At 38.3% G+C, this 14933-nt stretch overlaps 1 protein-coding gene across 2 annotated transcripts; it reads right to left on the bottom strand.

Moving 5' to 3' along the window:
• Positions 1 to 1096: 1096 nt before the first annotated feature.
• On the bottom strand, positions 1097 to 9863 carry LOC145218661 (zona pellucida sperm-binding protein 2-like). Of its 2 annotated transcripts, XM_080086065.1 has the most exons (13): positions 9807 to 9863; positions 8203 to 8369; positions 7945 to 8095; positions 5595 to 5770; positions 5153 to 5297; positions 4110 to 4155; positions 3654 to 3819; positions 3338 to 3495; positions 2845 to 3016; positions 2452 to 2522; positions 2179 to 2368; positions 1856 to 1964; positions 1097 to 1499 (listed from the first exon to the last, which is right to left on the bottom strand). In XM_080086065.1, the coding sequence occupies exons 2-13, from the start codon at positions 8248 to 8250 to the stop codon at positions 1345 to 1347; spliced, it is 1587 nt and encodes a 528-aa protein (XP_079942191.1). In that variant the 5' UTR covers positions 8251 to 8369; positions 9807 to 9863; the 3' UTR covers positions 1097 to 1344. The 2 variants fall into 2 exon arrangements, with proteins under 2 accessions (XP_079942191.1, XP_079942192.1); XM_080086066.1 differs by lacking the exons at positions 7945 to 8095; positions 9807 to 9863 and having other exon boundaries at positions 8203 to 8250.
• Positions 9864 to 14933: the final 5070 nt, after the last annotated feature.

Below are 14933 nucleotides of genomic sequence, written 5' to 3'. Positions count from 1 at the left end.
TTCTAATAATGTCAAACTAAATTGTAAACCAGCGGTTCTCAAACTGGGATCGCGTTCCCTTTGGGTCAGCCGCGCGGTTGAGTTTTCTGTGACAATAATATTGATATATTTACACACAAATGAGTTTTCTGTGACAATAATATGTAGTCTTGTTCGTGATGTAATAAATTGCCCTTAAATCATTTCCACGCAATCTTACGAAGGGTTCGGGATGTTTGGTGGGACACTGCGACATGGTGCTCTGAGCAAGCTTGAGGTGCACAAAATGTTAGCCAATTAATAAAGATTACTCGTGACTTTATCGCCAAAACTATTACAATATCCCGCGGTATGTGTAGGTGTCGCGCTGCACGTACGTTCCTGCCGGGCAGAGCAAACGATTAAAGCAAGCGTTGTGCAGGAACTTGGCCGAATAGTCCGGCGCGCCTGAACCAGATACAGACATAAAACTCTGATCGGGATTCGTCCCGGGGAGTGTCCTGGGTTCTAACCCCGTGAAAAGATTGAAGCAAGCGTTGTGCGAGTGCTTTGCACTGAACTTTTTAAACAAATCATTTGTTGTGGTATACTTAATACGCATGTGTTGCAGTTACTTATTAGCTTGTTCCAGTGTGCGGAAACGTAGTTTTAGTGCGGAGTCGACGTGAAAGAAGTTCTGTCAGAATTTGGAACATAGCTTTGACTTAAAGAAAAACGCGTGTCGGAGTTAGCCAACACGGTACTAACTACTAACGCAAAAAGCTAATGGCACGCTTTGATGCGCATGAGTGACCACGGTAGTAACGCTTGTTGGTGTCTGATGTTGTTTATTAGAGAAACGTTTTACTTTCCATCATTAGCTGGTCGAAATCGACTTTCAGCCTATGTTGGAATAAAGCTTGCATTGTTAAGGCTGAATTTTGTGACTTAAGACTACTTTGACAAGCTTTTTTAAACTAATTTCGACTTCATTTTAAACCGAATGTCAGAAGGAGTTTCGAAGTTTTGCTTTCAACTTTTTGCTTCATTTCCGGACCGCTTAACATTTTGGTATTAAATCTTTCTATAATATTTACTGATTGACTTAATGCTCCAAACAAATTCAACAGTCACGATGTGAACTAAGCTTGACTATATTGCATTAAAATTACAGACACAATAAAATAATTCCACGAAGCAAATTTCTTTGTTCACAAAGCAATTACTATTTTTTTTTTAAATTGGGCATTTACTGCGGAAAAACTTCAGGCCAATTTGTACAATTAATTATTCAAACATCAACTTTTAAACTGTAAACAGTATATAAGTGTTAGGTTTTTTGGAAAGGGATACACATTACATTATTGAAAACATGTGAAAATCCATTCACAGGCGAATGTGTTTTGCCTTTGGATCGCGGGCAATTTTGCCCCATACGAGGTAACCAGCTCCGATAATTACAGCAATCAGTACAGCAAACATCACAAGAGGATAGATGTTGTAAACTGCTTGTTTTGCTTCATCTTTGTCTCCTGAAGTGTCTGCAATAAAACAGGTTTAACTTAGATATACACATTTGTGCTAGAACATATTTATTACTTAACATCTACTTAATTAAACCCTTGTGATGGTCAACCTTAAACAACACTACGTACAAATACCATCGTACGCCAGACCTGTAACTACAGCTATGCCGAATCGAACAGCTTATCAAGGCATTCACGTGCAACATGAGTTGTGCTAAAAAGGGGGCAAGCATTTATTAGTTTTTCAAAGAATAAAATGAAATAAATTTTGCAGAAACTTTGGATGCGTATTCAGTAAACCTGATGTTATTCAATAAACCTGAGAGATTAAAAAAAACGCATAAACAGCACTTCATTTATTCTGTCGTTACCTTGCACAAGCAAATATTTTGTAGTTTGTAAGATGTGCACTGGCCCTGCAGAAAGTCGTTGGTTGAGTCCACTGTTGTCAATTGATCGTCTTCCTACACCTCCACATGTCTGCAAATAAATTAATACTCTCTACTTAATGCGTCGGGGATTTACCATTACCTGTTTTAGTTAAAAGACTTGAATAAAACTCAAACACACCGAGTATGTCTGACAGATGTTGGTGACAAACAACTCAAGTTTTGTAAAAGTAAACTTTTAAATCGTTAAACAGTGTTACCTAGTGTGTCTTTTGTCGGAGAGAAATATTATCGACTCAGCTCACCTGTCCAGGGCATTGCCCAGTTGAGTTCTGACAGATAGTCACGTCGCAGTGGATGTAGATAAATTGTTCTGCATGAGTGAAGTTTGTCCACACAAAGCTCATCAGCTTGAACGTAGCAAAGTTGAGTTTGTAATTTCGCAACAACATCTTCGCTTCGACAGCCTCGCCTCCACTGGGTGGCGCATCGCATCTAATATTTCAAAATCAATATACACAGAATGTAGTCCAGAGTGGAATGTAACAAAATAGTAATCCAATGTTAGTAAAGCTTACCCGCTTTGTACAATCTGGTAACGTGGTAAACCACTGGAGTTTTCAACACGTGTTGCCCAACATTCTTCAAGCTGTCCATAAAAAAGTATTACTTGAGAGAGACGGGTTTATTTCGGAAACATAGCGACATAATTGTACTAAAAAAATCACCAAACCGGAAATAGCTGCGTATCGGTAAAACATTATGGTGAGCCATACAGTGAAGGGGTGGATAATGATGGAACGCGCTGCAGCTACTCCGTATTTAAAGGCGTTATGCGACTGGGCCTTACAGGAAAGTGAGGTAGACGCATTGTGGGTAAACACGAAAGATTAAAAGGTGCCTATAAACCCTTTATAAGGAAAGTAGTATTCTTGAGATTTGTGCCAAAGCTTTAATTGTTTTAAATTTACCTGGACAATGAAGTCATCGTTGCTTGCAGAAATCTCATCAAGTTTAACTTCAGCAAAAATGTAGTTGGGCACAGTGACTTCCCCTGGCAAGCTTTCGTTGAAATATTCGTTGGTGAAAAGAATCAGAGATACATCAAAGGTTCCTGTATTTCCAGCCGAGGTTTCAACGGATCTGCAAAAAGTTTACATGAATTAGACATAATATACTTGTTCAAAGACGTATGCTATCACATCAATCTTTTCCGCTGTTTATTCATTGTTTGTGACACTTTTTCTGTTAGACATTTCGTCTGTCATGCTTATTTATTTAGTCTGTGATATATATCTTTTTGTGTTGTTGTTGTACGTTGGGAAAGGCGAGAAAGTTATACTTTATCTTTAAAATTAATGATATTCTGTATGCCTCCTGTTACGCCAAACAAAACCTGTAGTGTCATATGACGTGTGACAGGTAGCATGTGTCAAGTGGCGTATGTCGGTATAGTCTCCTTACTCGATTTGTGGTTGAACATTGGAAGACGAGAGAAGTTGATCGGCGTCAAATAGACAAGTCACGTTGAGCTTATTTTGAACGTCGCGCTGGATCACGGCAGTGGATGGAGCTAGGTATCTCCAGATCAGGAAAGACACCGATACATTTCCGTTCTCGTTCTGCAAATAGATGTCAAAAACTTCAGAAAAACGAAAAACGCCACAGACGGTAAACATTTGGTGTCACTTCATCACTGAGTGCAAATATAATTACTGCAATCAACAAGGTAATTTGTGCTAGGAAAAAACCCTTACGGCGACAAACTATGGCATATTACCTTATAGATAGCTTCACACTCGCCCAAGTCAAACACGAACACCGGATCTGACCCAGTGACCTTGCAGCTGTCATTGAGTTGTGAAAGGGAAGTTTCCCGGTCCAATGCGATGTAAAGTGTGTCACCAAGTTCATAATCAAGTGTCTGTTGTTCTTGCGTTGTTACTCTGCGAAGATTTAATTAATTGATTATTTTTTTGATACATAAAAAAGATTTAATATTAGTTGCAAATCCCTACAGCCTAAACAATAAAGTAGTCAAAAGAAGAACGAAAATATTTTTTATATGCTGATTTGCATAGATTTAATATCAAGCTATATTTGCAAATTATTAAGAAATGTTAAGAAATATGAAGACATTAGACAAGACATTAACTGCTATTTGTCTTTTTTGTGATTTTTTGTGTGCAGTTTAACCACAAGTCAAAGCAATTTAATCACAAAATTTTCAACTTACGCAATGGTCAAATTTTGTTCCCTGCATTCGACAGACGGCGGCAGTCCTAAACATATAAACACAAAGTTGTAATATACTCCCTACAAATGAGGATTGGAAACGAATCTTTTCAAGTCCCAGTTTATATACGTTACGTCTTTAGGGCAATATTGTATTACGGCATCAGTTTGTTTTTACGAGTCTATATCTCGGATTTATTTGTTTATTCGGAAAACAGTGGGCCAACAGGACGAAAAAGCCAACAGTTGGTGTTTAAATTAAGCTGGATGGAAGGGCAATGTTCAGAACGACTGATACAGTTTTAGAGATGTGGGCTCTTACTCAATTGTATGGCAGCATTATTGATCCTGAACAATATGTGTGTGTTACTACGATCCAGATCATTAGTAGACACAATTCATTTTCATACGTACAAAAACATTTTTAGCTATAGTGTTTCAAAAGTAAAGAGTTTAAATTGCGTAAGATTAACAGGACAACAAAGGAATTGATTTTTTCGTTACTTACACAAAAATTGAGAACACATTTTTTGCATTATTTTTTACTTGGAATGAAAAACATTTTGCACAACTATCGTAACTGTTGCATAGATACCAAATAGGCAGTGTCGAAAAATACAAGCGTAATTGAATTGGGTATTCAAACTCTATGAATTGGGTATTTCAAACTCTATCATTGAATTGGGTATTCAACGACCCAAATACAGACATAAAAACCCTGATCGGGAGTCGTCCCCGGGAGCGTCCTGGGTTCGAAGCCCGTGAAAAAAATAAAATGAAAACATTTTCTTTTTTAAAACATTTCCATGGGCAGAAACTTGGCCGAATGGTCCGGCGCGCTTGACCCATATACAGACGTAAAAACCCTGATCGGCATTCGTAACCGGAGTGTCCTGGGTTCGAACCCCGTGAAAAAAACTTTTTCTATGAGTCAGAAACTCGGTGGAATAGTCAGAAAAGCCTGATACAGAAAACCTGATATTCCCACTTGAGAGCGGCCTAGATTTGAACCCTGTTAAAAATTCAAAAAAGTAAAGAAGTTACCTTCAAGATTGACCGTTGCATTAAATCCCACATAAAACAAACCACTACCGCTGACAAACAGAGTGAGAATTGTAGCATCAATTTGGAAGTCATGTGCTCCTAGATTTCCAGTAAGACTTCGTACATTATCATTTTCGTCCTTAAACTAGACAATATGTAGAATTTAGATCATTACAATCCAAAATCCTGGGAACGTGGGGGAAAGGGAGGCAACGTCTCAATGCGTTATATTCACATCGAGTCCGCCGTCGAGCTGTCAGTTTTCAACACATTTACCATTGAATCAATTTTTCCACTTAGTAAGCTAGTGACTTGAATATGTTTACCCATTGAAAAGTGAAGCCGTTAAATTTTGACTGGGTAACACATTCGTTCTTACGATGTGCTTGCGGCGTAAACTGCTTTAATCTCATAATATTGATGTAAGTAACAGTCAACTCACAAACAGAACGTCTTCTTCAAGGTCGGTGACGAAGGAGGAAAATTGAAAAACCAAGGACGTCCTTTTTTCAAGTTTGAATCTCCACACACAGCCAACGTGGCGTTGGTAATTATTTGGAAAGTCAGGTGACATCAAATTATACGTCGTGCCAGTAACATTTTCTCCACACGTGTTTGCTGAAATGCAAAAAGAGGTATGATTAAGTTCAACTTTCCTTCGTGGTCAATCTGGCGATCCCCTACTTCGAAGCTGACATGTGCAGCATGCGAGGTAGGGAACGGTGCTTGTGATTCGACTTTCGGTGGATTCTTCACTAAGCCTGCGTAGCTCAGTTGGTGGGGCGCGAGTCCCTGGAAGACTCCTGTCGTAGGTTCGAATCCCACCGCAGCCTAGATTTTTCTAGCCTACGCCTTGCCATATTGTGAATGCTTGCTGACCGGCTGATTCTGTATGACACCTTCAATGGGCCTGGAGTACTGTTCCTTCGTTTATCCCTAGATTATTGGAAAAGTTTATCTATCAGGAAGAAGATTAGGTTTGCGTTCCGTTGGCAAAAAATTGCAGCATTTAGAAAATCTACTATCAGAAATAATCACAACAGAAAAATTTGCTAAATACCGTTCGGTGTCGCAAAAAGGCAATTTGCTGAACAATGTCATTCTAAGTCAGACACTCGTTGAGTGCGCAGCAAAATTACGCACAAGCGGCGATAAAAAATACAGAGAGTGCGCTAAAAAAGACCAAACTGTCTCGGTGTTTAAGCAAAAAAATTCTAAATCGAAAAGAGTTATGGAAACTGTTAAACAATATTGATTTTTCTGCCCAAAAGGTGGTTGGAATTGCCGAAATGGAGGGAACACAAATTGACGTTACTTGCACAAGCAGAAAAAACTTCAAGCCAAGATTGCAGAAAGCTAATGCAAATTATGGAATCGACCGAACCCCATACTAGATCGCTGTGGGCCAGCTAAACCGTTGCCCTTTTATAGATATTCTAAACAATTGAAAAAATATTGCTACTAGTAAAACATAACAAAGTCGAACGTTTTATTTAAAATCACTCATCAACGCCGGCATTCTGGATCATTAAAGCTTATTGGATAATGCAGGAGAATATCTATCATATGATGAACTGGCGATGAAATTCAATTTTTGCCGCAAACAATCACGAGTTTAAAAACTTTGTTAAAATGATAGCTGCTCTGTCGCCAAAATGGGATCGAACAAATGCGAACTCCGGAGAAAAAAACACGTTTGTTAAATTTGTGCAACGAGTTCTTTCAAACATTTGACTCTCCTAAAGCGGTTTATACTAAAATTAAAAACTACAGGACGGTTCTTCCAAACAACAAAGAGCTGGGAACGGGATTTCGGTCTGGAATCAAATACAGGCAATTGGGAAATACTGTACCAAACCAACTACAATTCGACAATGGAAACAAAATTGCGCTCCCTTGAGATAAAACTAAATTTACGTGCTGGTGTGACCAACGATGTTTTGTATTCATTTGGTGTTTCAGAAACAAACCAGTGTGTTTTCTGTGAAAGTAAAACCGAAACGATGAGCCATAAGTGTTCTAAGGGTAATCGTGTGCAAGGCTATTTCGAAGAAGTCTTTGCATTAATCTCGGCGAAATTTGTAATTCCCCTTGATTTTAATCGTGTATACACTTTAATTGGTGTATTTAACGAATCTAATTGATTAAACTGTTTACTATTGTGTGCACGTTTTAAATTTTATCATTGTAAGTACGCGAAAGTACTTCCTATTTCGTTATTCCATCACACAGTGATATCAGTCAAGAATCCAGAATACATTGTGGCTATAAATAGCAATAAACTTCCGATATATACAGCAAAATGGGCAGGTCTTTAATTATTATAAGTGCCATTTCATTCATCACTCGATTACCTTTCTTATTTTGTATGTTTTTCTTCCTTGCTAATAAAAGCAACTCGAAGGCCAAAAAAATGTTGAACAATACTGACGATTAGAGTTACTAAGGTTGAGGCCAGGCTTCTAATATAATTGTATCAAGAAAATTATCCTAAAACTTAGTTCACTTAGTTCCTAACCTTAACCCAGGCTCAATCTCCCACTTCTTAATTATACTTATTTCAAGAAAAATATGTTAAAAACTATTGGGCTTCGTTTGTACTTTTCGGATAGATAGAAATGTTTTCCTAATTTTCCTGTGCCAGTGAATTGAGCTGATTTCTAATCCTTTACGTAAGACAATGTATTGGCTTGGAAATCTAGTGGCTATGAGTTCAAACTAACTGCAAAAGCACACAAAGTGCAAGTGCATAGATTTTGGTTGTGTTGTCAAGACAATATAATCTGACTTACCAACATAAATAACTAAAGTCACAGAAGTTGTGGTGAGGTTTGTCAAACAAGTCGCATGGGCAGAAGAGCTTTGAATTATTACAGGAAAGGACACGCCTCCGCCATTTAGTATTCCAGCCAATTCACCTGAGTCGTCAGTTCCCTCGTAAACCTATGACTAGATCTATATAATCTGGGATCTAGGATCTAGGATTTAGGATCTAGAATCTAGAATCTAGAATCTAGAATCTAGGATCTAGGATCTAGGATTTAACATACCTCACAATAATTGTTTTCTGCCAGAGAACCGGAAAGGAAACGGGCCATCAATCTAGGGATACCTTGATGTTGTGTAAAACTCACGCTAAATGTGTCGCAATTTGGTGGAATGACATTTGTATTCCCACCGAGCGTCACATGTCCGCCATTGCACTGAGAATCTGCAACTGCAAAATTAAACAAAGATGTAACAAACACGATTCAAAATCTACAATAAAAATGCAATTGAGGTCACCTCATGAAGTTTTATTTCGTTTCACGTCACCAATAGCTCGACATAACGAACCATGTTTGTATTTGTCGAAACAAATAATATTCCTTACCTCAAGTCATGTGCAAGTTAGGCAAATGGAAGTGAGTATAGAGTGTTTAATAGAGTATTTAACATTTAGCACCATCATACATACGTTATTTGTTTCACTTTGAATATATCGATCCATTATGGAATTAAAAAGATTATGTTTGGGGTTTTAAAGGTCGCTAAATGTTTTACCACAGCAACAGTCCGCCTGTTTGAAATACGCATAGGACGTTAAGTCGCTGGTTAAAAATAAATAAATCAAACATAATTGTTTATTCTGGCAATAGTTTTACCAGTTTGTCGGCAGACGTTTAAGTTACAAATGCACTAAGCAAACAGTGATGCACAAAACGCGACTCAAGAGTGGGCCAAGGAGCCAGATTTTTCGAACTAATACTGCAATAATTATCCAAATTTGTATGTGTTCTTCTTTCCGGCGCATGAAACTGTTTGAAACGCCATTTTTTCGGTGGTTACGCTTCCTGTCGAACAGCACCAACGTTTCTGTAACACGGATGGTAAGTTTTTTTGGTCCCACTCGATTGTTCCCACCAACGTTCCTCCCCCAGTCGTGTTTAACCACAATGCGCCAACATCCCTTTCTTGTGAGCCCGTCTTATAACGTTTTATAAAACGGTGTAGCTGCAGCGCGTTCAGACATTATCTACCAATTGTTCTCTTTGCTGTTTTGCGCTTAATAACGTTTTAACGTTACGCAGCTGTTTCCGGCTTGGTGATTGTTTTAGTGCTATTGTGTCGGTATGTGAAGTTCGGACTTCAGTTGTTGCAGTGTGTTGTTTATTTATTTTCGTTTACTAAGTTAGATATTTCATGTGTTTTTGTTTTTCCACGGGGATTTTTATGCTTTCTGTAGATAGTGGTGATGCTATATACATATACATATACATATACATATATAACTTACAATCTTAACGTCGAATGACTAAATTGTTTGATGATCTAAATCAGGGGTGGGCAACCTTTTTTACTGTAGGGCCAAATATAAATGTCAAAATTGGATCGAGGGCCGCACATGTGCATCACACAAAGTGATTTTGCTTTGTTGCTTACCAAATATGCTTAAATAGAAGTATAACTCATATTCGATTCTAGCCACATTTTGCCAGATCGCAAAAAAACTAGCATCAGGCGCATTAATCTGCTTGTGCGGGCCGCACAAGCTTTAATGAAGGGCCGCAAGTGGCCCGCGGGCCGCAGATTGCCCACCCCTGATCTAAATTATAAGAACTCTACTTAAAACTGGAGAACTTTTTTGATAAAACAACATTTTAAAACCACTCACCTTGGTGTCAAACTCATCAAGCAGACAAAAAGAGCAATTTACTAGTCGAAATGACAGTTTAACTGCCTTTTTTTAAATGATCAACTGTACTAAGTATCAACTGCGAATAAATGACCAGAATATAACAAATAATTATATCAGTTTTTCTCACAAACTTTTAATTGTGTTGCGCAAATGCAAATGATTTTGAAACACATCTGTAATATACTAATTGTGCACCACAGTTGCTCGTCCTCTTACAACTAAATACATTTGCTTTCGGCAGAGCTGATATTATAATGCTACCTCTCTGCTAAAACCTTTCGTATGTGTCAAGCAGGTTTCCTTATAAACGTTATAACATGCAGTGTCCTAATTAACACTAACAGCCGTGAGCACCGCAAGCCCCGTAACACAATGCAGGTGATTCAAACCGGATCAATACAGTTGCTTGGCTTTTCCTGTACCGATGCCGCTACATCTAACTGTGTTAAACGCGTATTATGTATTCAACATAAATCTCTAGCGTTCTTTTCCATACACTGTGTTGAGACCAAATGCAGATAATGTAAGCATTTACTGAAAAGCTCTTTAGCAATACCAAAAATACGAATGATGCCTCTCAGCTAAAACAATACGTATGCTTCAGGTTTTCTTATAAACATTAGAACACATTGAGATCTGCTGGGCTTACAGGCGCAATCCACAGTAAACCCCGTAACACAATGCAAGTGGTTTAAACCGTTTGTAACGCGTATTATGTTATCCCGTTTGGTCAACAAAAATGCTTCATACAATTGTGGTCAACTATTGTGTTACATTTATACCCATTTATTTACAAAAATATAGTAACATATAACATCAAAAAATGCAACATAGGGTAAAAGATAAATTAGAAACAATCAGAGAAAGCCCAACACACATATACTTTCGTTTGCGGTTGGTCTGGGTGTGTGTGTTTTTTGTATTTTTTGCTTTTATCCCGCTTTTTATTTTGTTTGTAGACACTGATGATGCTTTTTATAGCGAAATGCATTTGTTTTGACAAAAAATATATAGTGATGGTTTTAGTGGTTTTTCCCACTGAATTTTCTAGATCTGATTTTAATGACCCTGAATGGTCGCGTTCGTTCTACTTGCAAGGAGATTTCAATAATAAGAAAAGAATTACTACGATACGACCAGATGTTTGGAATCCCATCACCAAGTAAAACCAGTATAAACAGCTGCAAAAGAGGGATATATTTGGAAGCAAAACTTCGATTTCTTAGAAGATGCAACAGCATGCACATTTTGCTCCCCTCCAACCACAGAAAAGGAATTGATTTCGACCTATTGCCAATACAGCAATTTCTCGAATTTGAAAATGCAGTACGGAAAATGGAAAATGATTTAGCTAACATCCACAGACATGCCCACTTCTCCAAATACGCGCATAATCGTAAAAATCACAAAAGAGCTATTGCAAGAAACTTTTCGCCGAATCCCCATTAACGAAGATGGCGCTCGGTTGGAGTTTCTTGATGTACTGCATCGACAAGACTTCGCAGGGTGGTTTTTAAACCACCAACTATGTAAAACCGACGGGAAAATGGAGATTATTCCTCAGCGGCACGTCCCACCATCCATCTTGGATTTTTAAAGGCATCGTGCTTGGGGAGTGCATACGTCTCCGTCGACTTACTGAAATGCATGACCTATAGGTGCAGCCTCTGCGACCTTGAGGAAAAATGTCGGCGCTCATGTTGTTCTTTTAAAGTGTATTCCGCCATACTTACCGCAGCAGCCCAATGAAAGACAAATAGAGACAGATTTAGTGGTTTTTCCCACTGAATTTTCTTGATACTCGTGCTGTAGTCACCCGGTGATCCCATTACATGGAATGAGGGAAATATTTGAAGAATAAGCACTGCTAGTAGATAAAAGCTATTAAGTTAAATTACGTTAATAAACGGCATTAAGTTTAATACTAGCGTTATGTTATAGCAAGGATTTTTTGTCTAATCAAGTTGTTTGGTTGCGTCGATGTAGCAGATTACGTTGTAAGTGCTTGTGTTACCATTCCGTTTTTTCAAACATTTTCTGTCTCACATCGCGTGGCACCTTCGTGTCGGGATCTTACCCGAAATTTGCTTGACCCTGTACCATGCTTGCTAAATAATCACGTGGTTTTTGACTAATGCAGTAACAAACCAAATCATCCGATTAAGCCCTTTTAATGCGGTACAAAGCTATATGACGCTGCAACTTAGTGAAAACTGTTTAACTAAGAGAGTGGTTCCCAACTGTGTTACGCCGGAGCTTTTAATTTTTGGTTTGAATTTAGCTATGAATCAGGTATTTTGTACCTTACTATTTTCAGCCCCATTTAGGCACATAATGCCTTGAAAAGCGACCGCTAGGTTGTGCAGCAGAGTGCACGTTGTTGAGAATTGGGCACGTTGTAGAATTTTTTTTTTCCAAAAAACACTTGCGGAAATATTTTTACTGGAATAGCTAGCTGGCTGGTTTCAGAAATATTCTAGTCTGGTCGAAAAAATTAGGCCTATGTCTTGGTCTTAGCATTCAAACAAGATTTCGGTGGTACCCAGCGATAGAGAATATCGTCAGATGGTACGCGATTAGTATATGGTTGAGAACTTTTGTACTTTTGTAAGGAATCAATGTGCTCTACTTGCAAAAAATACAACGAGACTGAATATGGTTTGGAGACAGAAAAAATAAGACTAAGCAGTTTTTCAGGTTACACGTTTTACGTACAAAATCAACTAATTCCTCCAGTTAGTTGGCCATTTCAATTAACGCAAATAAAAGGCTGGATGTACGTCCCCACCATATGTCGTCTTATGTTTTAAATGCATTGTAAATTACACGAGGTTTGAAACGCCTGCTTGTCGTTAAACCCTGTTGACCAGGATGCATTTAATAATTCGTTCGAATGCACAAGCTTTGAGTGGTAAAATTTTGCTTGTTGCGCTACGAGGCACTTGTTTGCGTTTCGGCAACAGAAAAAAATACGAGTGTGCAACAAATCTCTGAACAATATCTCTTCTTTCTACAAAGCCGAACTTTTTTTAAAAAAACACACACACATATGCTTATGTATTATAGACCAAAAGATTTGTCGACTGCGCAAAGAAGCAAATTCTGAAACAAGAAATCTTTGTTGTGTGGACCGTAGATCATGTTGTTTAAACAGCAATCAGGAATAAAGTAATGTGAAAATTTCAGTAGAACATTCAGTAGAACATTTTTGAAACTTACGTTGAAGCAAGCGACCGACAGTGCACACTGTTTTCACCTATGTATAGCGAGCATGCGCCGGGTCATCCTGCGGGGAAGCGACAAGCGAAATCCTGCGAAAACCCTAACGACTCATAGGGGCTAAAGGAAAGGCAAAATAGTTAATCTGTTAAATATTCATAGATAGGACAGTGCCTTTACTGTAAGGGCACTAGAGTTGCTTACGTTAATCATAATTAGTATTTTGTTTGGAGATCCAATACAGGTTTAACGATGTCTAAGCCAAGTGTTGGTAAATAACAATATTCTTAAATATCCTTTTCGAAAATTTAAAAAGCAAGCGACCGACAGTGCACATTGTTTCGAACTATAAAGTCCCATAGTTGCAGCTATTGCAACTAAATCAAATATTTTGTCTCATCCTATTTTCAGATCTATAGTCAGGAAAAAATTTCCACAAATTAGGCGACCATTAGATGATGCGAAAGAGTGCATATTGAAAAGGGGATAATGGACGTATCCAACAATGCGTGTGGGACAAGATGTTATTTCACAGATCATAATTTTTCAAACTTAGTAAAGAACAAAACTTTTCGTGTTGATATTCTGTGCAAGCTACATCCAAATCCGATGGAAGGAGCTAATGAATGGCTGACCTGCGTCAGTTTAGATGAGGCTAGTGTTTGAGTTTAACTTGAAGCGCAGGAACTTAGAAAATTTAATACAGGCTCGAAATGAAGTGTTTTATTCAATCAAAAACGTTCGACGCTGGTCAGCAAAGATGAATGTATGTTCGTAGTGTTCGTAGTGTTCTCGGTAAACTGCGCCAACTTGAGATAAATGAAGAAAATAAACATATAACCCGGAATAGGACTTATAAAAAATAAGGAGTCAGAGTTTAGCACTCGAGAGTATAGCGGATCGAGCAAGTGCCCGGTCATTCCGCGTGGAAGCGACAAGCGAAATCCCGCGAAAACCCTAACGACTTATAGGGGCTAAAGCAGTGGTTCCCAACCTTTCGTGGACCATGGCCCCCTTAAAGTAACTTTTTGGCCTCGTGGCCCCCTTAAAGTTACCATGTGGGACCTGTGGTCCCCTTAAAATGTAGATAGCATTCTCGCGTTGGAATGCGGTATTAATTTTTGGCCTTAAACAGGTCTAATATAGAAAATGAGCGTGATAAACGTCACTATAAACAAATAGTATGTGAAATAGTCAATTAACTTCGAGAATAAAGTTAAAGTGAAAATGACTTTTACTGGGTGTTTCTTGTGAATCTACGCCCGCCCAGAAACAAAACAAAATTTGAGCCACTTGGTGTGAATGCAGTAATACACTTTATTTGAAATGTAAACTTCCCCGCAGATCGCACAACCGTTATTCAGCGAGCCACAGGTTGCTCACCGCACTGACATATACCATGCTGCAGTACCATAATGCTTCTTGGCACGTAGTAGCTACCCAGAAATAGGTCACTGTTTGATTTGGTTTGATGCTCGGTTGCTGTAATTCGAAAAACATTTTGACAATTTGTTACAAAATTAATATATATTTGTTTTACCCTGTCAAAAGCTATTGGACATATCCCAAACCCTTTAAGTTCTTATATGTTTACATGTCTGAAATGCAACAACAGCCGGCTTTTGACTTTTGTTCAGCGATTTTTAATAGAACCCAGCTTTGCTACAGTTGGCTCTTGCAAAACATATCTTGCACAAGGAGTGCACCCATATGTGGCATCCTCATCCGAAATTGTATTGAGATTTCGGCTACCAGAACCAGTATCCCAAATCTAAATTAATTTGCAAATGTAACTCAATTTATGCGTGGTTGGTAAATAATATTTAGTCTTCTTTTTTGACCTATCAATGATACAGGTGCGGCGCACATTTGGTATTTTTATGT

The sequence above is a fragment of the Phallusia mammillata genome, chromosome 3 (assembly GCF_965637545.1).
Source record: "Phallusia mammillata chromosome 3, kaPhaMamm4.hap1.1, whole genome shotgun sequence".
NCBI classification, from domain to species: Eukaryota; Metazoa; Chordata; class Ascidiacea; order Phlebobranchia; family Ascidiidae; genus Phallusia; species Phallusia mammillata.
This window is presented reverse-complemented; position numbering and strand designations above follow the sequence as displayed.